The sequence below is a fragment of the Pinus tabuliformis genome, chromosome 8, assembly GCF_031772625.1.
Source record: "Pinus tabuliformis cultivar Carrire ecotype Pingquan chromosome 8, CPIR1, whole genome shotgun sequence".
Taxonomy (NCBI): domain Eukaryota; kingdom Viridiplantae; phylum Streptophyta; class Pinopsida; order Pinales; family Pinaceae; genus Pinus; species Pinus tabuliformis.
Window position 1 is genome coordinate 1,008,560,685 of NC_142294.1, and position 25,754 is coordinate 1,008,586,438.

General features: G+C 39.8%; 2 protein-coding genes across 3 annotated transcripts in view; both read right to left on the reverse strand.

Annotated features, from left to right (window-relative positions):
* Positions 1 to 24,721, reverse strand: part of LOC149238790 (uncharacterized) — an 84,148-nt gene extending 59,427 nt beyond the window's left edge. For both annotated transcript variants that reach the window (XM_089373191.1, XM_089373190.1), the window contains exon 1: positions 23,940 to 24,721. In XM_089373191.1, the coding sequence (XP_089229317.1) occupies positions 23,940 to 24,556 (617 nt within the window). In that variant the 5' untranslated portion in view covers positions 24,557 to 24,721. The remainder of the gene's footprint in view (positions 1 to 23,939) is intronic.
* Positions 7,533 to 24,847, reverse strand: LOC149238791 (uncharacterized). The gene is made up of 3 exons (XM_089373192.1): positions 24,720 to 24,847; positions 8,197 to 8,338; positions 7,533 to 8,084 (listed from the first exon to the last, which is right to left on the reverse strand). Exons 2-3 carry the CDS (start codon positions 8,322 to 8,324, stop codon positions 7,664 to 7,666), a joined length of 549 nt encoding a protein of 182 aa, XP_089229318.1. The 5' UTR covers positions 8,325 to 8,338; positions 24,720 to 24,847; the 3' UTR covers positions 7,533 to 7,663.
* Positions 24,848 to 25,754: the final 907 nt, after the last annotated feature.

Sequence of the window (25,754 nt, forward strand, 5' to 3'; positions counted from 1 at the left end):
ACTCCGGAAGACTAAGGGCCATGTGTCGAGCCAGCCAGGTGGACGTTTGGTCATGTTGTTGGTTCAGTTTATGTTTAGTTTTTACGTGTCTTCAGGTTAAAATTATGATCTAGTTACATTGTCTCAGTAATGCTCTGTTTAAACTCGTTACCCTTGTGTGCGTTATTTTTGGATCTATTTTTGGACCGGTTTCCCCTCTGTTGGGGCAGTCAAAGACAGTTATTATGACTGTGTGATGATTGAGGCTTGGTTCCTCTATGGCCAAGCCTCACTATAATTCCCTTTTTTTGTATCATATTAATAGATTAACCTTACTTAGAAAAAAAAAAGTGATTGCTAGAGTCCTACCTTGGTAGGGACTAATAACGATTCTACAACCATATTTAAATTTAATTAATAAGCACATAATAACTTAATACTTACAATATAACAAGATTCTTAACTTGTAAATAGGCTTTGTTACAATAACATGGGTCAATACTATTAATACCACATGCCCAAAAACCATAACTCATTTCACAATCAAAATATTTATTTTAATTTAATTTTATAACATTTTTTAATTATATATAAAAGAAAAATGTTATAATTACTTTGGAGATATATCTAAACCCTCTACTGCTAAAAATATTTTGTGGCTATTCTATAGAGATTAAATCAAGTTTTTAATAAAATTGAAAATGAGATTACTTTTATATATAGAGACGTGAAATTTATATAATACCAGCCTACATCTGTCTTAACTCCGGATCTACCAAGCGCTAAGGGGGATCAAATATCTTTTCACTCTAAAAGAAGTTTGCACCTCAAGAGATTTGATGCCTCCTATATATATTACTTTTCAAATGTTTTCCTTAATGTGTTGTTGTCCTTTTTAGCGGCCAAAGGCCTAATCTTTTTGATTTGTCATGGACATCAAAACTGGAGAAGCTCCAAAAAAATTGAGAGTGTCACTAAAACCTTACCAAAGGCCTGATAATCAAAAAACACGGCTCTAATACCAATGTAACAAAGAGAATTCACTTGATTAAATAGTCCATAATACTTGGAAAAGGAGAAGAATCCATTTATGGGTGTAATAATGTATATATAAATTGTATTGAACGAATGATGTGTTGGATTACAAGGAAGGCCCTGTTTATATACAAGGCAAGGTACCCCTTCATGAATAGTCATGTCCTTTAGGACATGTCTCTTCAATATACTAATTATTATTAATTATTAATTATATATTATGTTCATAACAAATTGTCTGGTGCTCAGGTCGAAATTTGGCCTATCCTCTTACTTTGAGTTGCATCCTCTCAAGTTCCCTCAAAAACTTCAAATGGAGGATCATGGCATAAAGTTTAGAAAATGTGGCCTACCATGATCATCCTATAGTTGTTGGGATTCATACTAGAGCACAACTTGTGAATTGGGTGAATAATGTGATGTGACCAAGATTGTGGAAAGCATGTGCATATTACAAGGTTGAACAATCCAGCTAGGTGGTTATCCTTATTTTGAAGACCCTGCTTGGAACTCTTCCTCATCCACTACTTTAATAGTATTCATCATCCAAACCAATGTAACATGGTTCAAGATCGAGTTCAGGTTCGACAATGATAGGTTCAGTTTGAGTTCGAATTTTTTTATGAGGTTCGGATGAGGTTCACCATTAGGTTTGTATATATATATATATATATCTATATATATATATATATATATATATATATATAGGATAAAGTAGTAAGAAATCAACATCAGTAAACATCAAAAATGTTATCACGGCCATGGAAATTGTAAGGATAAATTACAATCATGAGTTGTTAACTCGTGACATGAAGTTATGAGTTTTGATCTATGGACTTGGTCAATGGCTATGAGATTCGCTGAACCTCAAAAAAAAATTAAGGTTTGCCAAAATTCGAACTTCAAGGTTAAATTTCGACGAACATTGTGACACAAACCCAAACGACCTCCAATATATCGCGATATGAGAAAAAATGGGAAGAAGGGGAGGCAGACGTAATGCGAATTAAGTGATGTCCAAGGACGTCATATAAGGAAGGAAAGAGTGGTGAAAAAAAGAGGTGTGCCAAAAGTTCTTAGGGGAAGGAATAAGGGAAGCATTCGACTCACGTCTCTGCTAAAAAATGAAGAGGTACTTCTTATGGCAAAGAAAGTAGCCTAGATATATTCAAGAGGCTATTTGGATGATAAATACTAATAAAGCAACAGATGAGGAAGGGCTCCAAGTAGAGCTTTTCAAGCAAGGTCTTCACATTATGGATAGCCACCTAGCCGACCTGTTCAACCATGTGGCCTGCACAAGTTTTCCAAAGTCTTTGTCGCATCACAATATGCACCAAATTCACAAATCGGGCTCTAGTACAAATCCCAACACCTACAAGATGATTATGGTAGGCCATACATTTTCTAAATTTTATGTTATGGTCCCTCCATTTGAAGCCTTCTGGGGAGCTCGAGAGGAGGCAACATAAATCCAAATGATAGGCTGGATTCTTACATAAGTACCAAACCAATGACCACATCCTTACACTCAAAGCCATTATTGAGGAGACACTAAGCTTTGACCTCATCCCCTAGGAGGGTTTGTTCCAGAGACTCAAGGATATTGGTATCTTTAATACCTTATTGGCCACTATCATGTGCCTTTACGAATTGGTTCTTGGTCATCTTTGAATAGCACAAGGGCTATTAGATTTTATGAGTACCATTACGGTCAAACAAGGTTGCCCCATGTCTTCCATATTATTTGGAATCTACATTGACGAGCTAGAGCCCTTGCATGAGCACATCCAATATGGAGATGGTTGCTTTCTTCACAATCTCCTGATCTTTATCTTGTTTTTCACCTGCGATGTGATCATTTTAGCCTCATCCCCCGACAAGTTACAGAGATAGTTGGATGCCCAAGCCTCTTTTGTGACCTTTCACAGTTAATGGTCAACCTAGGTAAAAACTAAGGTCATGATCTTCAACAGGTCAAAGAAGACCCTCATTGATCACCATTTCTGTTTTAGAGGAGAGAAGATTGAGATCACTTGAGCCTATGCTTACTTGGGAATATTATTCATGGGACCTTGCTTTAATCTAAGCCATGCACTTCAACCCCAAGTCAACAAGGATTATGGTTCCCTAGCCTTTCTTGAGAGGTAGTGTTTTGGGAACCATATTCAAGACATCATCCAAGACATTGTTGATTTTTCAAGGAAATTTGATCTTCTAAACTAATAATTAATTTCCAATGATTTCTTTAACCAAGTTTACTTATGTCACAAACATCATTAAGCAATTATACGTAAAAAAATCTCAACAGTAATGCAATAATAACAATAGGATCATGAAGAGACAGCCAAGCACACAGAGACACAAATATTCACCAGGGAAACCCAAACTCAGGAGAAACCCTAGCAATCTTTTCCAAGATAAATTCTTTAGTTCAAGAAATTTACAATTTGAGACTCATAAGTCAAATTAGGTCAAACAGACCACAAAATTCCACAATTCAAACCTTGGTTAGCAACTTGGTCAAACTGTCCATAACAAAGCTTGGTCAACTGCCTCAGAAATGCGGTCAAACTACACATTACAAACTTGGTCAAAGCCTCAGAGACCTAGGTCAAAGCCTTAGAGAACTTGGTCAAACTGACCTTAGAACAACTCGATCAAACAGTAGCCAAAAATTTCAGTCAAAGAGTGGTCAATGTTAGTCAAAATTTTGTCTTCTCCTCTGATGAAAAGAGATTTTGGGGTAAGGCCAAAACCCCTTTTCTTTATAATATCAATCCTAGGACCTATGGGTTATGAGCCCATTACTTATCGGAAGCATTTCATAAGGCCTTAAGCCTTTAACTCGAACCATACAACTTTATCGTATTTCTTTATAAAAACACGGGACCATTCATTTATCGAAATACAAAGGAAACTCCACTTCGAACCCATGGACCAGAGTTCAAAAAGAATACACTGGCACCTATAATTATCGTCGGGTTCGTTCTCGATCTATCGCAATTCCGCTGCGCCACTCGTCTAACTTTCGATAAGCGATCGCTTCGATCTCCGATCACCGATCGGCGCTTTATCGCTATCGGTGTATCAGCATATCGGATATCCACCGCCTCTGCGATTAGCGATAAGCGATTAAGATCATGACCGTTGATCCGAATCTCAATCCGACAGTCCACACTTAATCGCGTGATCACGATCGCACTGATTCAAAGCCCCATTCCAATCAGTCTTACGGACTCGATATGGATATAAGCCACCCTTTACAAGATTTCAAGTCCGGATTTCAAGTCCGGATTTCGAATCCGTTCCATGTTTTCCACTGCTTCTTAGTGTAAACTGGAATTTTAAAAGGGTCGGTTCCGATCTCGCCAAAAGTTTTCCGCCGATGCAATATGAGATCTCTGCTCCACAGTGATTGGATCTGGACTGTTGATCTCTAAGATCCAACCATCGTTGTGCATTCTCACCCGCTTCCTCCTTAACTTAATCTCGCTTGCCTTTTGATGGATTTCTGTGTTAAACACAGTTCTGCCACACTCAATTTAAGCACGCAATATTCATATATATAACATTGTTGGATCGCCATCGATCCTACAGTGATCGATGTTCGATCAACACACTTATAAACGAGATTTTAAGCCCTCAACGCATATAACACAGATAACACGAAAAGGCATTATTATATAACACGCAGACGCATGAAATCAACACTAAACACACACTTTTCTATAATACACGGCATAATTACATTCTAAGGCATTTCAGCCTTAGTAACAAGTTCTCTTCCGACTACATTGTGAATACTTTATTCTCACAATTTTCTGTCTATTCCTCCATCTATTCATTGAACATGCAAGCTCATATATATATATAAGGAAACATTGGATCGGATCACTGGAAGGATCCGATCAATCCTCTCCATGAAAAACTCAACAACTCCCTAATCTCTCTACATGCATACATATGTGGCAGATTACAATTAACAAGTCTCCTCGAGACTTTTATCCATCCCATCATTCTCTGTTTTGAACAGAATTGTCCCCTGTTTTGCTCGATGGTCCACATCTCCTCCTTCTCCGCTTTGGATTCCTCCTTTAATTAAGGGGGGAGTCAGATGCTCCTGCATCAGACTCCCAAGGCACAAAAATTTATGACCTCCTAGTCATATGCTTCTCCTTATCTTTAGCAATTCTACCCACTTCTCAGTGGAACTGCCTTCATGATCTTCTGTGAGCTGCAACCAACCTCTACAGTAACAGTCTTCCTTTGCTACATGATACCTCACCAAGCCCTCCTCACTCGGTCTTTTGGCATCCTTCTGGTTCTCTTCTCTGGAACCAATTGAGCACACCTTGCTCTAGGTTGCTGCAAATCTTCTCACCTTCCGTTGCCGCTATCTACACGACAGTAAGATCATAACTCTCCAGCTTTATCAACTGTACCTCTTCTCCTTCTGCTTGTACTCTTCCTCCTCGCAGGAAATCCTTTCCCTTCTTTTGCACGCAGAATCTTCTTCTGCTCTGATACCACTTGATGAAAAGAGATTTTGGGGTAAGGCCAAAACCCCTTTTCTTTATAATATCGATCCTGGGAGCTATGGGTTATGAGCCCATTACTTATCAGAAGCGTTTCATAAGGCCTTAAGCCTTTAACTTGGACCATACAACTTTATCGGATTTCTTTATAAAAACCCGGAACCATTCATTTATCGAAATACACAGGAAAAAAAAGGAAACCCTGCTTCGAACCCATGGGCCGGACTTCAAAAAGAATACACCGACACCTATAATTATCGTCAAGTCCGTTCTCGGTCTATCGCAAGTCTGCTACGCCACTCCTTCGACTTCCAAAAGGGATCGCTCCGATCTTCGATCGTCGATCGGCGCTTTATCACTATCGGTGTATTGCCATATCGCATATCCACTGCCTCTGCGATTAGCAATAAGCGATTAAGATTGCGACCGTCAATCCGAATCTCGATCCGGTAGTCCACACTTATTTGCGTGATCGCGATCGCACTGATTCAAAGGCCCGTTTCAATCAGTCTTACGGACCCGATATGGATATAAGCCACCCTTTATAAGATTTCAAGTCCGGATTTCTAATCCGTTCTATGTTTTCCGCTACTTCTTAGTGTAAACTAGAATTTTAAAAGGGCCAGTTCCGATCTCGCCAAAAGGTTTCCGCTGATGCGATATGAGATCTCTGCTCCACAACGATTGGATATGGACCGTTGACCTCTGAGATCCAACGATCGTTGTGCATTCTCACCCGCCTCCTCCTTAACTTCATCTTGCTTGCCTTTTGATGGATTTCTGTGTTAAACACAGTTCTGCCACACTCAATTTAAGCACGCGATATTCATATATATAACATCGTTGGATCGCCATTGATCCTATAGTGATCGATTGTCGATCAACACACTTATAAACGAGATTTTAAGCCCTCAACACATATAACGCAAATAACACGAAAACGCATTATTATATAACACACAGGCACATGAAATCAACACTAAACACACTTTTCTATAATACACGCACAATTACAGTCTAAAGCATTTTAGCCTTAGTAACAGGTTCTCTTCTGACTACATTGTGAATACTTTATTCTCACAATTTTCTGTCTATTCCTCCATCTATTCATTGAACACGCAGGCTCATATATATATATATATATATAAGGAAACATTGGATCGGATCACTGGAAGGATCGATCAATCCTCTCCATGAAACACTCAACAACTCCATAATCTCTCTACATGCATACGTATGTGGCAGATTACATTTAATAAGTCTCCTCGAGACTTTTATCCATTCCATCATTTACTCTGTTTTGAACATAATTTTACCTTGTTTTGCTCGATGGTCCACATCTCCTTCTCCACTTTGGATTCCTCCTTTAATTAAGGGGGGGTCAGATGCTCCTGCATCATCCTCTCTCTCCTTCGCACGTGTGAATAGAGAACAGATGATTTGTTGATCCGAAATTATGCCAAAACAAAGAAGGTTGAATGGTTATATATATAATGATCAAAGGGGGTTGGCTTTGACCAAGGGTCACACCCATTCATATGGTGGGCCCGACCTGCGTTTCTAGAGCCTACATAAGAACAAAATAATATTCTTCTTTCTCTTAATTTGCTTGACTTGAATACCGACGCAGCTACCAAAAATCTACACTCCCTCTTAGCTAGGGAGGTATTCAACTTTGACTTTATCAGATGTCCTCTTTGTTGAACAATTTCTCCATCCAAAAAAAAGATTGAATGAGCTAGTTATGTTAATGTCAATGTTGCATTAATCGTTATCGGGATTAAATCGGCGCGGGGAAAAATCGGAAAAAATCGGGAAAAAGTCATTTGGTACAAAAATATTCATTTTTTTCATTTTTTTTTCAATTTTTTTAATATCTAAACCATCTACAACATAAAATAAATACATTGACACATAAATATGATAAAAAACTAATATATAAGATGTTTAATATCATTTCTAGCGCTAAAATCACACATAACATTGAATCATGTCCTGAATAGTAAGTCCTGACTTCTGAGTCCCAACTCAGCCTCAAAATATCAACAAAAAATATGATAATGTATCTCATCATGTCATAATGTCATATACAATAAAATGAAAGTCTAATCCTATTTATTTCCTCTGCCCCTCTTACGAGAAAATGCCACAGCTTTCCCTTTCCCTCTAGATGTAGATGTTGGTGCCCATGCTGGTGGAGAAGGCAGTGGAGTCTGATGTGCTCTAGAAGCTGAAGAACTAGTGGCAATGGTAGCCCAGGCAGGCGGTGTCACCTCCTCCTCCTGTTCCTCCTCCTCCCCCTCCTCCTCCTCCTCCACCTGCTCCTCCTCCTCCCCCTCCACTACATCCTGCACTAACCAATCATCAGCAGAATCCATGAGAGGCCTCTCGACCTCAACCCTCCATGCAGTAGTGGTGTCAATCCCATCCAATGAGATGGCATCCACATCAGGTGTCTTCTCAAGTTGCCTCACCCACAATCGAAGATTGTAGTAGACATCGACCATGTCATTAAGTCGCTGGGACTCCAACCTGTACAAAGATCATGAAATAATAATTAAAAATTATCAACAAAAAAATATTGTTTAATGAATTCAAAAATTTATTTGGAAATTTGCAATATTTTAAATGTTTAAGTGTTAACCTGTTACGCTTCTTGTTGTGTATTTTTTCAAATACACTCCAGTTGCGCTCACATCCTGAGGAGCTGCATGTTTTGCTGAGGATGCGAATGGCAAGCTTTTGCAGAAGGGGTACCCTACCACCATACATTTTCCACCATGCATCTACAACAAAATTACAAATAAAATTTTAAATAAACATAAGAAAAAAATGGAATTTGAAGAGACAATGAAATTTGAAACAAAGTTACAAACTAAAAAATACCTGGCATTTTAATCGTCCTATCAGTGATAGCCATCTCAAAGCCAAATATGCCACCTGCCATCCTATATGTCTCAATTTGTTTAGAGATCTCTATTCGTTGTTTTGGAAATCGCACCATCTTCTAGACACGGGATAAGAATCCATCCATGATCTCAGCATCAAAATCAAACCCACATGCATAAGAAAATTCAAGGTTCAGGAAAAGCCCAGCAGCATGAATGGGACGATGGAGTGTGTTGTTTCATCGCTCATCAATCACTCCCCATAGAAGGAGTTGTTTTTGAAACCCATCATCTCCCTTATCATCATAGTAGGCCCAAATGGCTTCTTTGGCCCTGTCCATGGCTTCATACAAATAGCCCATTGCGGGCTTCTCACCATCAACCAACCGAAGAACCTTTACTAAAGGTTCGGTAACGACGCACACCTCCTGCACTCCCACCCAAAAGTCTTCCTGGTATGAAACTAGTCTGCATACGGCCTCTCCTTGGCTCATTGGCAAAGCACGCCACTCCCCTGAAAGAAACATTCTCTTCACATCCCACATAGAAATCAAGAGGGATTGAAGAGATATGAAACTGGTGGCAAACTGTGTAATGGCAGGGCGCACCAACTCTTTGTTGTTAGTGAATCTTCTCATCAAGTTAAGCACAGATGTATGATTATATATAAATTTTGTAATTCTTTTAGATGAGTCAACAATATCTTTGACAAAAGGAATTTTCCCTATGTCCTCTAACATCAAATCAATACAATGGGCAGCACAAGGTGTCCAAAATAAAGTAGGATGCCTATCCATAAGCATCCTACCAGCAGCAACATAATTTGCAGCATTGTCCGTTATGACTTGGACAACATGTTGTTCACCCACCTCCAAAATAAACACATCCAGCAAATCGCATAAATTTCTTGCATCTTTGATTTGTGCAGATGCATCCTTGGGACAACTAACCAAGAAGTTTATAAGGGTTCTCCCCTTTTGGTCAGTCCAACCATCTGACATAACAGTGCATCATGTTTGTGCCCATGATGCCCTAAAATCCTCAAATCTTTGGGTGCAGTCACGCTTTTCATTTTGAAGAATCCGGCCTCTGAAATCATGATAAGAAGGGATTTTGTACCCCGGGCCAACACTGGCAATAGCATCAACAGTAGGTTGGAAAAATGGATTATTCCTTACAATGTTGAAAGGAACATCACTCCAGAGGAGAAATTTTGCCAACAACTTGTCAGCTTGTTCTTTCTCAATTCTTTTTAGCATTGAACCGATAGATGGTTGTGAACCAGGTGTGATTCAAGGAACAAAAATGATGATGCAGCTACCGGATTGGCTGATGCTGTAGTAGAACCAGTGCCACTTGGCCCACTTCCTTTAGCTGACCTTTTTAGTTGCCTTTTGAGTTCTTCTTTGGCCTCTCTATTCTGCTCTAAAGTTTCTAATGCTCTCATGGCTCTTTGGATAAGTTCATGAGTTGTATTTGTACAAGGCTCCACATCATGTCCAGGGATTTTTGCAAGGTGAAACTTCAACCTGTACACCCCCCCCGGACATAGGGTGGCCACACAACTTGCAACTCAAGTTTATTCTATCATTCAGAGCATCAGGTACACCATATTCCCAGAAAGGATCCAATTTCCTTGGCATGTTTGTTTTTGAATTTTGAAGTTGCAAACTTGAAGTCTTGAATGGTGTTTTGGTGCAATTGTGAACCTATGCGAAAATAAGGATTAGGATTACAATTTAGCATTTACAAAATTACAAGTTACAAATTTACAAATTACAATTTAGTATTTTAATTTTTAATTTTTACATTGATGATTGTACAATGAAAATCCAAGTTACCCATAAGCCAACCTAAAACAACCATTCCAAAGTTCAAAGTTTCAAACACAAATTACCCAACCATTCCAAACCCAAGTTACCCAACCAAATGGCAAAAACAATGAAAAAACATAAACAATGTTAAAAAAAAAAAAAAAAAATGGTTCTCATAGTCATACCAAGTTACCCAACCCAAAACAATGAAGAAATACAAAAAAATCTTTAAAAGCAATGAAAACAAAAGAAAAATGGTGCCCATACCAAGTTTCCCAACCAAAAACAATGAAAAACATACAAAAACAATGTTTTTAAACAATGAAAACAAAAAAAAATTAATCCTCATACCGTTTCTATGGAGAAATCGGTGGTCTCCTCTTGATTTTCTCCTCTAAGCACTTAGATTTGGCTAAAACCCTCTTCAGCTTCGTCTCCAAGAGCTCCTCCTCCCTCCGCGCGCGACTATCCAAATGAGCACATGAAAAACCCAAAAAAACGTTATAAAACCACGCTGTCGCGACCCCCGGCAATTTTTTCTTAAAAAACCGCAATTTTTTCATAAAATCGCGATTTTTTCAATAAAAATCGGCAAAAAAAATACCGGCGATTTTTTCCTTTATTTATCACGATTTTCACAACACTGGTTAATGTATCCATCCACTTCATGTTCTAATCTAGAACCATGTGGAAAGCATCCTACATCAGCGTCATGCAAAGGGATCTAGTTACCGACTAGTCAAATCCCCTTTGCAAATAGATCTAGTCACCCACTAGCCAAAAAACTTTTGGCAATATGATCAGAACCTTCTGACCGAGGTCAACAAGACTAGTCCTGGGTCACCAGCTCAACAAGTCAACACTTGGAGCAAGGCCAATACCTTTAACTGAAAAAAATGGTGAAACCCTGGGCCAATTACCATTCATGCATGCGAACTAAATGGTAAAACACTTGCCCAATGCTAAAGGCACTCACTCTACCCACTAGCCAAGTAACTCTTGGAAATGTGGTCAAAACCTTCTAACTGGGGGTGCACTCTAGGCCCCGATGCTCTCTGGCCAATCTCCCTAGCCACATTACATGGCTCCTGGTCAATACCCTTGAGCTAGGGACAATATCTGACCTTTGATGCTACAAAATCAACATTGCCTCTAACTAAGGAAGTATTCTCAACCACTCCAAGCTTGTCCTTGAAGTAAACAACTTCATCCTTGGACAGAGGCTTTGCGAGAATGTCAGCAACCTGCTCGTCAGTAGAAATGTATTGGAGCCTCACTGCTCCCTTTTATACCATGTCTTGGTACTTGATCTCAATATGCTTCAACATGTCATCACGATCGTCTCCAACACTTGGTTAAACAATTGTGTGAGCAGCTTTCAGAGCCACGTTGCTTCATAACACGCAAAACTAGCTACAATATACTCAGCCTCTATAATGTTGAGTGCAACAAATGTTAGGTTCCTACTCGTCCAAGATATCATAGCAGAACCCAAACCAAGGCAACATCCTGATGTGCTCTCCCTGGTTTTCGCACTCTCTGCTCAATCTAAATCTGTATATCCCTCCAATTGTGCTTCATCATTTCAATTCATATCCAATTGTATCATGTCGGTACCTCAACACATGTTGTGTTGCATGCCTTAGCTCAACCATAAACTAATCGGCTTCCTTCACTGGATGCATCACCACAACTGCTTTCTAGTCGCCCTGATTGGGTGGTCCCTCTTAAACAAATCCTATTGTGGCAATCCTAGTTGCTCCTCTGTCATTGTTGCTTCCTAGTCACTGAAGCATATCTGTTGTCTGGCATGGTCCACTCATAGAAGGCATATTGCTCTTAGAGATCTCCTGTCTCTAAGCATCTAGTCTGATAATCTTGCAATCCATCATCTGAAGGATCTCAATAGTATACTTCCCTTGACCAAGGAAGTAATGCATCAAATCTAGATCCTTCATCTCGAACTCAGAGGTCAACTCCCTTTGACACTAAAGCAGGGCTTGACTACTCCCTCTATCACGGAAGCAAATCCTCCTGCCATTGTTGCTCCCTCTATCACGTGAGTTTTGCTTCCATCAGAAACAAGTCATATCATAAAAACATCAACCAAGACTCAACAGATATCCATCAATCCAAGAATACCATTCTCAAGACTCGTACAAAGCCTTCTTCAGTCTGCAAGCAAGGGATTCCCTCCCACGTACCTCAAAGCCCTGAGGTAGCTCTATGTACACTTCTTCCTCAAACACTCGATCAAAGAAAACGGTCTTTACATCCATCTAATGTAATCTCCAATCCATAACAGATGTAATAGAAATAATAATTCTAATAAAGTGTACCTGGCAACTGGAGGAAATGTCACTTAATGGTCCTCTCCCTCTTTTTGGTAGAACCCTCTTGCCATGAATCTACCATATGCTTGATCTTGTAAATCCACTCAGAGGTCACCATTGACTTCCCTTCAGGTCTCAGCACAATTTCCTCCATCATGGCATCCTTCAAACTTGTTGGCATGTCTGCTCCCTCTAAACTAGGGAGCTTTTCTGGTCATCTGGAACGGTTCTAGATGTCAACACAATTTCTCCCTCTCGGACACAAATCACTCTAACTAAGTTTATGCTTGAACCTGGGATAAATTCTCTTGCCACAACTTTGCTTCGTTCTTCCTTATGCTTCCATCTGCTACCAGGGCCTTGGCAGTCTTCACAATGTACCTACAAACCTCATTAGGAGGTCATGGAACAATTATAACCAACCAAAAGATATAAAGACAAGAGGCTGACTAAAAATAATAATAATCAAGGAAAAAGGATATGAAGTACTTATGTTTTGATATGAGGATTGTAGGGAATTGTCAACTCTCTCTTGATCCTCGCCTTCTTGCAAAAATCATTGAAATTCATCTACAAACTCATCAAGCTAGAAATTGCTATCCTCGTCCTCATCATCAGCTACTAATGCATGTAGCTTTCCTTTCCTTTGCATGAATTGTATGAGCTAGGGTTTCATCCTCGAGTTATCCAGCCACACCAAAGGCCCAATTGCAAGCCAAGTCATTTCCATGCAATTAAGAAGATGAAGCAAGTACAAATTCCACTAGCAAACAGCACTTTAAGTCTCATTCTAGGGTTTCACAACTCTGGGACTTTCTCATCCAATACTTTTAGTCTTTTAGGGTTTACAAACCCTAAATCTTCCAAATTTTATCGACACTCTTTGCAAGTCCAATAAACTTGTCATGTGCAAATTTACCATCTCAAATCTTTGAAGAATATTTACCACCTGTGAATCTGAGAGAAGATGAAGACACTTGTCAATGCCATGAAGAGTTCTTCAATTAAAGTGGAAGGACTTGTTTGAATCCGGCATTTCAGTAAGGTCTGAGCATTGCTCATTGCCCTTAAAACATGTAAATATCTTCATCCTTCTCTTCTTCTGATTCATTATCCTACTCTTTAATTTCCGTCTCTTTTGCTATAGCATAATCTGATAAAGGCTCTCACTCATAGAGAAAGGCTCTCGCTCATAGAGAAAGGGAAGTCATAACACTTGAGCTATGAGCCTTTCTTGGAATATCTGGTAGTCCTAAGATTTGTAAGCCCTAGGTAAATCTTGAAGGATATGAATAAGAAAACCCTAGGGTTTGTGGTCAAAACCCTAGAGCTAGACCCAAAGCATTGAAAGCTGATGATTCTGCTAAATAAAGAAACTCTAAGGAAACGAAAGCACCTCACAGTAATGGTTGATGATGAGAACGAAGATGATGAGTTTGCAAATGGATTTTGCAAAGAAAGCAAGGACCAAGAGGGAGCTATCAACTCCCTGCAAACGTCAATGATAAATACTTCATATCTTTCTTCCTTGATTGTTATCATTCTTTTCTTTTACCTCTTGAATTTGTATCATGCTTGGTTATAATTGTTTCTTCCATGACCTCCTAATGAGGGTTGCAAGTACATTGTGAAGGTTTCCATGGCCCTAGCAGCAGATCAAAGCATTGGAAGAACAAAGCAAAAGTTTGTGGCAAGAGGATTCTCCTAGGATTAGTGATTTGTGTATCAAAGGGAGAACTTGTACTAAAGTCATGCCTGATGACCCGGAAGAACTTCAAGTTCAAAGGAAGCAAGCAGACCAACAAGTTTGAAGGACATTAGTGTCAAGATTTGTAGAGATTGAGTAATGACTTCAAAGTGGATTTACAAGATCAAGCTGGTAGCATAAAAAAGTAGAAAGCGAGGATTCTCCCTGGAAGAGGGAGAGGACTATGAGAAGACATCCATCCGCTTTAGTTGTAGTTCTTGGCAAGTTGAGAAACAGGGTACCTTAAGGATTGTTTGATTAGGCACAATCGTAATGATCAATGCACATGGTACCACTACATATGGGTCAATGTACAATAGGGAGCAGTGAGGCTCCAATGCATTTCTATGGATGAGTTCCAATGCATTTCTATGGACAAGCAGGTTCTTGACGTTCTCACTAAGCCTTTGTCCCAAGATGACGTTTGTCCACTACAGGGACAAGCTTGCAGTAGTTGAGAATGCTTCACTAGGTTAGAGGGAGTGTTGATGTTCTAGCATCAAGGAGCAGAGATTCTCCCTTGGTCAAGCGTATTGACCAGGTCATGAGTAGTGACCGAGAGCCATGTAATGTGGCTAGGGAGATAGGCCCAGTGAACATCAAGACCCTGAGTGCTCCCTCGATCAAGGGTTACCTTATCATATTGTCAAGGGTTACTTGGCTAGTGGGTTGAGTGAGTGCCTCATAGCATCGGGCAAGTATTTTTATTATTCAATGACATGTGACTACATGTGTGAATGGCAAATGGGCCCACGGTTTTACAATGGGTCAAGGGGTACCTGACATGACTCCAAGTGACGACTTGGTAAATTGGTGATCCAAGGACTAGTCTTGTGCTAGGGGGTACCTGACTAGCTAAAGGGTATTAGGCTTATGGATGACTAGATCCCTTGCAAACGATATGTGACTAGTGGGTAGCTAGATCCTTTGCATGATGTTGATGTTGAATGCTTTCCACATGCACTAGATGGATTCATCAACATAGTTAAGCTCATTCAATCTTTTCTTGGGATAGAGAAATTTTTATTCAACAAGAGAACATCTGAGAAAGTCATTATATATACCTCCCTAGCTAAGAGGGAGTGTTGAATTTGTATAGCTGCAGTCGGTATTCTTCCTATACAAATCATTTAAAATTTAATTTAATTTTCCCTCCAAAAGCAAGTCAGCTCCTCCACAAGTTCAAGTTTAGCTCAGCCAAACAGTCACACCACTTGGGCACCTTCCATCATTATAAAAATGCCATTCGACATCATCCTTTGGGCATAATTCAGATCGTAAGAAGGGCAAATCTAAGGCATGATATCTAAGGCAGAAAGAGGACAAATATAAGGCAGAATAAGAGGGCCAAAATTCTAGGCAACAAACCGAAGTTTCGAGCAAAAGGCCGAAATTTCAAGATGGATTTACCTCTGTTTGACCTAGGTTTGGTTACTGGTCAGTTTGACTTTATTTTTTACTAGAAAGGTCTAATTATATCTCTTGATGAATTGAATAATTTCTCTAAGAAAAGGTTGTTAGGTTTTTCCCTGGTTAGGGTTTCCAAGGATAACTGTGTCTATTCAGTTTGGTTCTCTCTTCTTGATCCTACTGTCATTATTATTTATTGTTAAGATTTTCTATGTATAATTGCTTAATGATAAATGTGATACATGAAGAATTAATGATTGATAAATCATTGGAAGTAATTATCAGTCTAGGAAATCATGAAAAATCAACACGTGGAACCCATTTTTTATGGACGAGCTTTTTGGACCACTTCAACATTAAGACTAGTAATTCTACATGGGGCCCTAGCTTATGCATGAGCTTCCAGGACAACTTCAACATTGCAGTCAATACTCATCCATGGGACCCAAGTTTATGGTTGTACTTCTTGGACTATGTACTTTATGGATGTACTCAAGTTTATGCATTGCAGCTAACCCTCATACACGGGACCCTAATTCCCCATACTACTTTTGCATTGCAATCAGCACCCATACAAGGGACCCTACTCTATGGTTGTATTAGTATGTCCTCACTACAAGCATTAAGTGCAATGTTTTCTAAAGGTGGGGTGGAATGTCTGGATCCTTCCTAAGGGTGCAATGGGGCAGCTAAAGGGCCCACTAGAGTAATAATAGTGCAATTATTGTAGCCATTCAATGTAAAGTGGGTTAGGATCATAATGTTTGTTTTTGTTAAATAAATCCCTCTAGTACTTAGCATGCAATAAATGTAATGTGGCCTTATAAGAGAGTCCATTAGATAGTTGTGGGTGGTTATGATTAGGGTTCATATATAACTATAAATAAGGATGGAGTCCTCATCCTAGAGCATGTACTGAAGTATTTTCATTGGAGCTTAGCTCATTAAGATGTCACCCTACCTTAGGAGGCAAGAGAACGAAAGTGGTTTTCTTCTATAAAAGGATAACTATACGGTATTGTCCTACCATTAAGGATGTTTTGATAATGAAGTGTGAACATTTCTATATATCATTTATTGTGATTCAATTTAAGTGTTAAGTATCATAACATTGCATCTTTTATCATTTCTTCATACAAAGTTGTGCTACACACACAAACTAATTAAATGTTATATTAAAATGTTAAAATAGGCAACTAGGGCCAAACTACACATGGGTCATCTTATTTATGACAGCTGATATTTTTATTAGATTCCTCTCTCGGAGAGGCGTAGGATTGATCTAAAGATCATCTAATTCTGACATGTACAAATGAAGATATGAATTTATTTATATTATGGACAAATTGTCAAGGTCGGCCAGCGAGCAAAACAAGCACACAAGCCCCCATATCATCCTCAACGTTGCATATAAAAAGAAGGATGATCATCTCATCACACATATCTCTCTCTCCTCTTGTGATCGGGCACACTATCCAAGGCAGTCTTCTCTCTCTCCACACATGTGAACTAGGGTTTTTGTTTGTTGCGTTGACCAGCATTGACCGAGTTGCTAGGAGGTTGTTTGACTACGTTGACCTGTTTGACTTCAGTTTGGGTGAGGAATCTCTGTCTAAGCAGGCCACAATTCTGGGCATGAAAATCGAGAGTTTTGACTAGCACTGACTGTGGTTAGGGTTGATTGCAAGTTGATTGTTTGACCAGACTTTGATTGGGCAGAATTCGATTGTTTTGAGGGTTGTTTCATCTTGCTGTTTGGACGTCGAAGTTTATTGAAGTTGATCGAATCTTTGAGGGTCAAATCTGCCCCGTTGACTAGTGTTGACTTTTCTGGTTAGGGCTATTTTGTTGTTGTTACAAATTATCAAAATTTGTAAATTGTACTGACTCTCTTTGCTGAACTATTGAAGACTAAAAGAAGATTTGGTCAAGGGTTTCCACACATTGGGGTTTATCCCTGGTTGGTGCCACATCTTGTGTTCTCTTGTCTTGGCTTGTCTTCTACTGTTTATGTTTATGTTCTATCAGCATTTTACTTACATGTTCATGTGATTGCTAAACTGAAATTGATATTGGGCTCATAAAGAAATTGAAGTAAAATTGTTCTAAAGCATAGAGCATATCGTTGTTGCCTAAAATTAACATGGTATCAGAGTTGAGGTGAAGACAAAGCCCAAGCAAGACTGAAAGAGCAATCACCAAAGACAGTTGGACAAGGACAAAAGACTCAATGGGTTCCTCATCCTACTTCCCGACTGAAGACAAGCTCCATGATAAATCTGATAGAAAAGGAGACAAACTTGGAGAACATCCTAGGAGGCGACGCCACCTATCCCATGAAGGGAGTAGGGAATGTTACCCTTCAATTGAATCAAGGTAACATTATTCATTTGCAAGAAGTATTATATGTACCCGATCTCAAGAAGAACCTGGTGTCCATTTCAGCAATGGAAGATAAAGGATTCAAGGTGGCTTTTATCGATGGAAAGGTACGTGTTTGGAAAAGAAATTTCAAGGATGCTTTTACTCTTGGGTTCAGGGTTGACAGTTTGTATCAAGTTGGAGGAAGTCCATTGGGAGCCATGTCTTGCGACACATCTCTACAATCTGAACTATGGCACTGGAGGTTCACCCATCTTCATTATAAGGCCCTACCTGATGTGAGACAGATGGTGATAGGTATGCCCGAGTTCAAAGTAGAGCATGAAGGTGTATGTCCGAGATGTGCCAAAGGAAAACTTACAGGGTGACCATTCCCCTCAAGTAATAGCAAGACCACAGACATATTGCAATTGATCTACTCCGACATATCTAGTATGATACCCGTTTACTCCTTGGGAGGATACTTATATTATCTCACCTTTGTGAATGATTATTCTCGCAAGACCTAGATCTACTTCTTGAAGGAGAAGGATGAAGTGTTCCCCTGGTTCCAACATTTCAAAGCCTTGATCGAAAACCAATCCGAGAAGAAAATCAAAATATTGAGGACTGATAATGGGACCGAATATGAATCCAATGAATTCCAAGATTATTACAGAGAAGTTGACATTAAGAAGGAGACTACAATGCCATACACTCCCAAGCAGAATGGTGTGCCTGAAAGGAAGAATCGCTCTATTGTAGAAGTTGTTTGTGCCATGCTTCATGACGAAGGCCTTCTGAAGTTTCTATGGGGTGAAGCTACAAATACCGTCGTGTATGTTCAAAACCGATGCCCTCATCAAGCATTGAACTCCAAGACTCCCGAAGAAATGTTCACTGGTAAGAAACCCAATGTCTCTCATTTTAGAGTATTTGGAAGCCCTGTATATTTTCATGTGCTGAAAGAGAAAATAAGCAAATTGGGTGCATCTGGGAAGAAAGGAATCTTTGTGGTCTATAGTGAAAAAGGGATATAGAATTTATGTGGCTGGTCAAAAGGAAGTTGAGATAAGTCATGATGCCACCTTCGATGAAGATATGGCCCTCAGGAAGATCAACAACCTTCCTATCCTAAGGAAGGACAATGAAGTTGACACAAAAAATCAGGGTGAAAAAGAGGACGAAACGATGCCTAATGTTGATGAACCTATGGATCCTATTGATCCACTCCCTCATGAGCCTTCCTCCTCCAAGAGGAGACCCTCATGGCTTAGGGAGACTCTCGAAGACGCTAAGAGGTACATTGCACCAAGGGGGACTTTCTGTGAAAGCAAGAAGCCGAACAGGTACCAAGGATATTTGACCACCATGAGCACTATCATTCAAAATGAGCCTTCATCATTCGAAGAAACCATGAAGCAACAAGTATGGAAGGATGTTATGAATGAAGAATATGAGTCAATTATGAAGAATGATGTCTGGGATGTGGTCCCTAGACCCCAAGAAAAATCAGTTGTCACTTCTAAGGGGCTCAACAAAATCAAGCATGGAGCTGATGGAAGTGCAGAAAAGTGCTTTGTTGCTCGAGGCTTCTCTCAAAAGGAATGTGTAGATTACGATGAGATATTTGCACCTGTTGCCCGATACACCACCATCCGCTCGATCATAGCCCTTACTGCCTCGCAAAGATGGAACCTACATCAAATGGATGTCAAGACCGCCTTCTTGCATGGTTCAATCAAAGAGGAAGTTTATGTGGAACAACCCGAGGGGTTTGAAGTTCATGATCGTGAATCCTATGTATGCAGGTTGAAGAAAGCTCTCTATGGATTGAAGCAAGCACCCCGGGCTTCGTATGAGAGGATCAATAGCTATCTGATGAAGCTGGGATTCACTAGAAGTGAAGTCGATCTGAACCTTTACTTAAGGTTGAAAATGATAAACCTCTCATTCTGGTACCTTATGTGGACGACCTCTTTCTGACAGGTGCAGACCCTCTCATTCACAAATGTAAGAGGGAGTTGGCTTCTGAATTTGAGATGCAGGACCTAGGACCAATGCACTATTTCCTAGGGTTGGAGGTCGGGCAAAAACCAAGTGAAATTTTCCTCTGTCAAGGAAAATATGTTGTGAAGATATTGGAAACATTTGGGATGGTGGACTGCAAGCCTGTGACTACTCCGATGGAACTTAATTTTAAGAAGTTATGTGGTAGTGTTGTTGAACCTTAATTGGGAAATGCTTCTGAGTATCATCAACTCATAGGAGCACTGATGTTCTTGGTGAACTCCCGTCTGAACATATGGTTTGTAGTTAACACATTGAACCAATACATGGTTGAGCCTCATCATATACATTGGATTGCCGCCAAGAATCTTCTGAGATATCTTCGGGGCACAATCACTCATGGACTAAGATACACTGCCGGAAATGTGAGGTTGCATGGTTATTCTAATGTTGATTGGGCTGGCAGTGTGGTGGATCGCAAGAGCACTTCTGGATGTTGTTTTTATTTGGGTTCTACTTCGATATCCTGGATGAGCAAGAAGCAGAAATCAGTTGCTTTGAGCACCACCCAGGCCGAATACATAGCTGCTAGTATGGGCCTCCTGTCAAGTTGTCTGGTTGAGGAAGCTCTTCAGTGAGTTGTTTGGACATGTGTTGGATACCACTGTGATCTTCTGCGACAACCAGAGTGGGATTCAATTATCAGAGAATCCCATGTTTCATGATTGCTCCAAGCATATAGATATCAGGTACCACTTTATCCGGGATATGGTACAATGAGGAGCAATAAGGCTCCATCACATTGGGACTGATGAGCAGGTCGTCAATATTCTGACAAAGCCCCTGGGGAAGGTCAAATTCTTGGCCTTCCGAGAACGACTTGGAGTCGTGGAGAGACCCTCTTATGAGGGTCCTATATGAGATGGACATTGAGCTCTGGGAGCTCCGGGGGGCTTGGGGTACTTCTTGGAGCGGTGAGCAACCATAGGGTGAGTGGTTCAGCCTTCCCCTAGTGGTTTGTTGTGTACAAGGTGAGTGGTTCATCCTTCCCCTGTGATACCCCTTGGCGACATGTGAGCAAGACGAGTGGTTCATCCTTCTCTTGTCGAGACATCCTACCCATGCAGTTTGGGACTCATGGGAAGTACCTCTCATCTGGCCAATGAGTAGGGAAATGAGGATAGGGACCATAGTACTACCGATGGACATATTGTGTACTACCATACTCCCTATGCTAGGATGTCCGATATTGATCTAGGATCAATGGAAACGGACTTCAGGTCAGTAAGAGTGGTATGAGACACTCTCTTTTGATTGGGACTGACTTCAGGCTAGTAGAGAATGGTATGATACATTCTCAATCACTTCTTCTTCTTCATAGTTCAGTAGATTAGAGCAAAGCAGTGCATGGATGGCAGAGATGGTACAGATTGGTAGATGGATTAACAGGTGGAGTTCTCCCTAACTGAGAGGGAGTGTTAAAATTGGCAACTAGGACCAAACTCCACATGGGTCATCTTATTTATGACAGCTGATATTTTTATTAGATTCCTCTCTCGGAGAGGTGTAGGATTGATTTTAAGATCATCTGATTCTGACATGTACAAATGAATTATGGACAAATTGTCAAGGTTGGCCAGCAAGAAAAACAAGCACACAAGCCCCCAATTCATCCGCAACATTGCATATAAAAAGGAGACCTCAAGGCATTTTTACCATCATCTCATCACACATATCTCTCTCTCCTCTTGTGATTGGGCACACTATCTGAGGTAGCCTTCTCTCTCTCCACACGTGTGAACTAGGGTTTCTATTTGCTATGTTGACCATCGTTGACTGAGCTGTTGGGAGGTTGTTTGACTACGTTGACTTGATGTGTTGACATGTTTTGACTTCGGTTTGGGTGAGGAATCTCTGTTTAAGCAGGCCGAAATTCTGGGCATGCAAATCAAGGAGTTTTGACCAGCGTTGACTATGATTAGGGCTAACCGCAAGTTGACTGTTTGAGCAGACTTTGACTAGGCAGAATTTGATTGTTTTGAGGGTTGTTTCATCTTGTTGTTTGGAGGCCGAAGTTGACTGAAGTTGACCGAATTGACTTTTCTGGTTAGGGCGCTTTTGCTGCTGTTATAAATTATCAAAATTTGTAAATTGTACTATCTCTCTCTGCTAAACTGTTGAAAACTAAAAGAAGATTTGATCAAGGGTTCCCCAAATTGGGGTTTGTCCCTGGCTGGTGCCACATCTTGTGTCCTCTTGTCTTGGCTTGCCTTCTACTGTTTATGTTTATGTTCTATCAGCATTTTACTTACATGTTTATGTGATTGCTAAACTGAAATTGATATTGGGCTCATAAAGAAATTGAAGTAAAATTGCTCTAAAGCATAGAACATACCATTGTTGCCTAAAATTAACATAAAACTAATAAAGTGCTATAGTAATTATGGACATTAGAAACTCTAAGTAAATAATGAAACAAGAGCTAGTAGGATCTTTGATGTGTTCATCAATGACATTCCTCTATAGCACTACGATGGCTCCTCCATAGGTTAGAAACCATCTTCCCCAACTAGTCCCATGGTAAAAAAAGGCTCCTTAGGTTTGAGATGTTGCAATGCAATGCATATTTTATCGTTTCTTCATGGCGATTTGTGCTACACACACATACTAATTAAATGTTATACTAAAACCAATTAAGTGTTATAGTAATTATGGGCATTAAAAGCTCTAAGTAAACAATGAAACAAGAGATAACAGGGTCTCCCATGTGTTCGTCGTTGACCTTCCTCTATAGCACTACTATGGTTCATCCATAGGTTAGAAACCATCTTCCCAACTAGTCCCATGGTAAAGAAAAACTCCTTAGGTTTGAGATGTTGTAATGCATGACTTCTAACACCAAAATTAACTAATTATTACATGATTAAAATTCATATGGTGTGATAATGAACATCAGAAGCTTCAATGAACAATCAAACAAAAGACAAAATCACTTCTAAATTTCTAACTGCCAAGTGGTCCACATTGATGGGTTCTTACATGAGTTCATCATATACCTTACTCAGCATAGCACTACTATGACTCATCCATGGACCATAGTTGTCATCTTCCTTAACTAGTCCCACACTAAAGGTGTATAGATATCCAAGAACAATTGCTTCAAAGAGTACCATGTCAACGCAATTTGATCAGTTAGTCCTCGTATGCCCATTAAGTTTTAATTACGCAAGAAGAAATCAATCCTACATAAGAAGTTGAATTCTTAAATTCAACTAGTACCTATTCATTACAGCACCATCACTTGTAATGATTAAAGGCTAACTTTTCGCCCTCTAGGTGCTTCTCACCTTCACACTATCTTAACTATAGTTACTACTCAACTTGTGGTGCACCTAAGAGCAATCAAATATTGATTACTTTTAAGTATTGGTTCGTCACCATAATCTAGTCTAATTATTTTTGTCCTATGTTAGACATGTTTGAGCACCATCATCACGATCTACTTATATTAATCTATGCTAGATTTGCTTTCAGTTATATTGATATAATTGTCTTCCACATGCACATTCCAACATCTTTGTCGGTTTTTCACTGTTATCCATACACTTACACTTTCTTCCTTCTCACATCATATTGTAGGTGATGTGAATGAATAAAGAAAGGCCTACCAACAGAGAAGTCGAAAGCATCCACTTAACTCGAAAGCAAACTCAAAGAACGAATCACGAATAAAAGGGTCCAAATAAAAGCGAGGCAAATCATGCAAACCATGTTTGGAATGGAAAACAGGCACCAGATACAGAAAGGAAAGGAGTAAGACTTACTTGCTTAGCCGAATTGCTGCTAGCACGAGGAGACAGAAGAGTCCGCAACCCGTTCGCAAGAAGTCGTTGTTCGTATTGCCATCCTTAACCCAGACAGCAATACAATACCCCAAATTAAAAGCTGCAAACGCCAGAGTCAATAGAGGTAGTAGAAATATGTGCTCTTCTTCGCCATCACCTTCATCATCTCCTCCACCACCTCCGTCACTGCCATCGTCACCGCCATCGCTACCCTTACCACCTCCTGCTGGCCCGCCTGTGCTCTCTCTAATCTTTTCCCCAAAACCATTCAACATACTGGCGGCCCAGGGGCTATACCTGATTTCAGAGCTTGGTCTAAGACTTAAACTTCCTGGTTCTCTTTCCAAAGGACTGCCTGGGAAGGGGCAATCATCATCCCGAAAGCAAACAACACAAGACGGATGTGCCAATAATTTCCCAAGGCCTAACCCTAACCCTGCAATATCGACGTTAGGATTCAAGCCGTGGTTAATCACATCCCATGTGGATCGGTATAGAAAAGATCGCAATGCCATACTAGAGAAACTAGGGTTTGCAAAATGGGTATGGACATTTCCGCGCCACCAGTAAATGCTTCCACTGCTATACTGAGCCATTGTTGTCACTAACTTATCGTCAAGTCGAGACAGACGTTTTATCTCATGGTGTGATATTTAGATTGTGGAGGATCTAACCGCACCAGACATGTATGTATTATATTATGTTACCATATATATATATGTACATCTTCCAATGGCATGTCCGGAGATTGTGGGATACCTGTTCAAACACAGCTCTTCGAATATAGAGTATAATTATTGCAATGTCCCCTTGCCTTTGTCGCTTCTCATATCTGTGCTGTGCTGTGCTGCTCAAAGCAAATCGGAGCAGAGGAGACTGAATAAAACCATTGCCCTTGGATTGCAAATTGTGATGAATTAATATTTACTGTTCCAAACGCAGAGGCAAAGTTTCTTCTTCCCTAACCAACTTACCTAATGTGTCATGTCATATAGGTGTTTGGCATTTCATCACCACCACCCAATTTGGTGACTTCATTACAAGAAGCTGAATTTAATATCGTATCATTGGCCCCTCCCGTCGCCGTGTAGGGATCAGTTTACGGAAGTGGATGGGTCAAACTCCATTCCTCTTCATTTATTCTTAATTTTATTTTCATTTTCAATATCATCCTACCGTATTTGTGTTCTTATTTTTATTTTCATTTTCAATATCATCTCACCGTATTTGTGTGTTTCGTTATAGTTTGATCTCGGATTTATTTAGGTGAATTAAGTTCATGGTGTGACTATTTGTCATTATATCGTTATTATTAAAAATTATATTTAGAAGGTGCATGTCACGTTTAAAAGAGGGCAATAGCTTTGCAAAACCTTAGTTTTTTTACAAACCCTAACTAATGCGGCAAATTTATCTATCCTTAGACACCCTTCATAGGGCTAATGTAGATGAAGGAAGTGGAAACATCTCCTATAGTAAGGTAGTCTTGTAAGGAACTCGCTAAAATGGAGGACAAAAGATCAATTTAAATTCACTATGCCGAGCCAATAAAAATACCAAGAAGTTGCCTACCTAAGCAATTGTTGATCCGAAGTTTGAGGTGAACTCAAACTGGATGGTAAATTTATCTAATATATGTGCAACCATGCATTCACTGGTAAGTTTATGGGGATATATCCAACTAAAAAAACCCTTACCTGTCAGGTTTACAACAAATGGAAGCCCAAGGACTAGATAAAACTAGAATTGGGATCAAAGGGCTTCTTTACCATTGTTTTTTCAAGTCGAGAGGAC

What these genes read in the sequence shown, in the direction of transcription:
- LOC149238791 (XM_089373192.1), bottom strand. Translation starts at nt 8,324, where the DNA reads ATGTATGGTGGTAGGGTACCCCTTCTGCAAAAGCTTGCCATTCGCATC. An exon ending in CACAACAAGAAGCGTAACAG is followed by an intron (nt 8,085 to 8,196) that starts GTTAACACTTAA and finishes ATCTTTGTACAG; the next exon opens with GTTGGAGTCCCAGCGACTTA.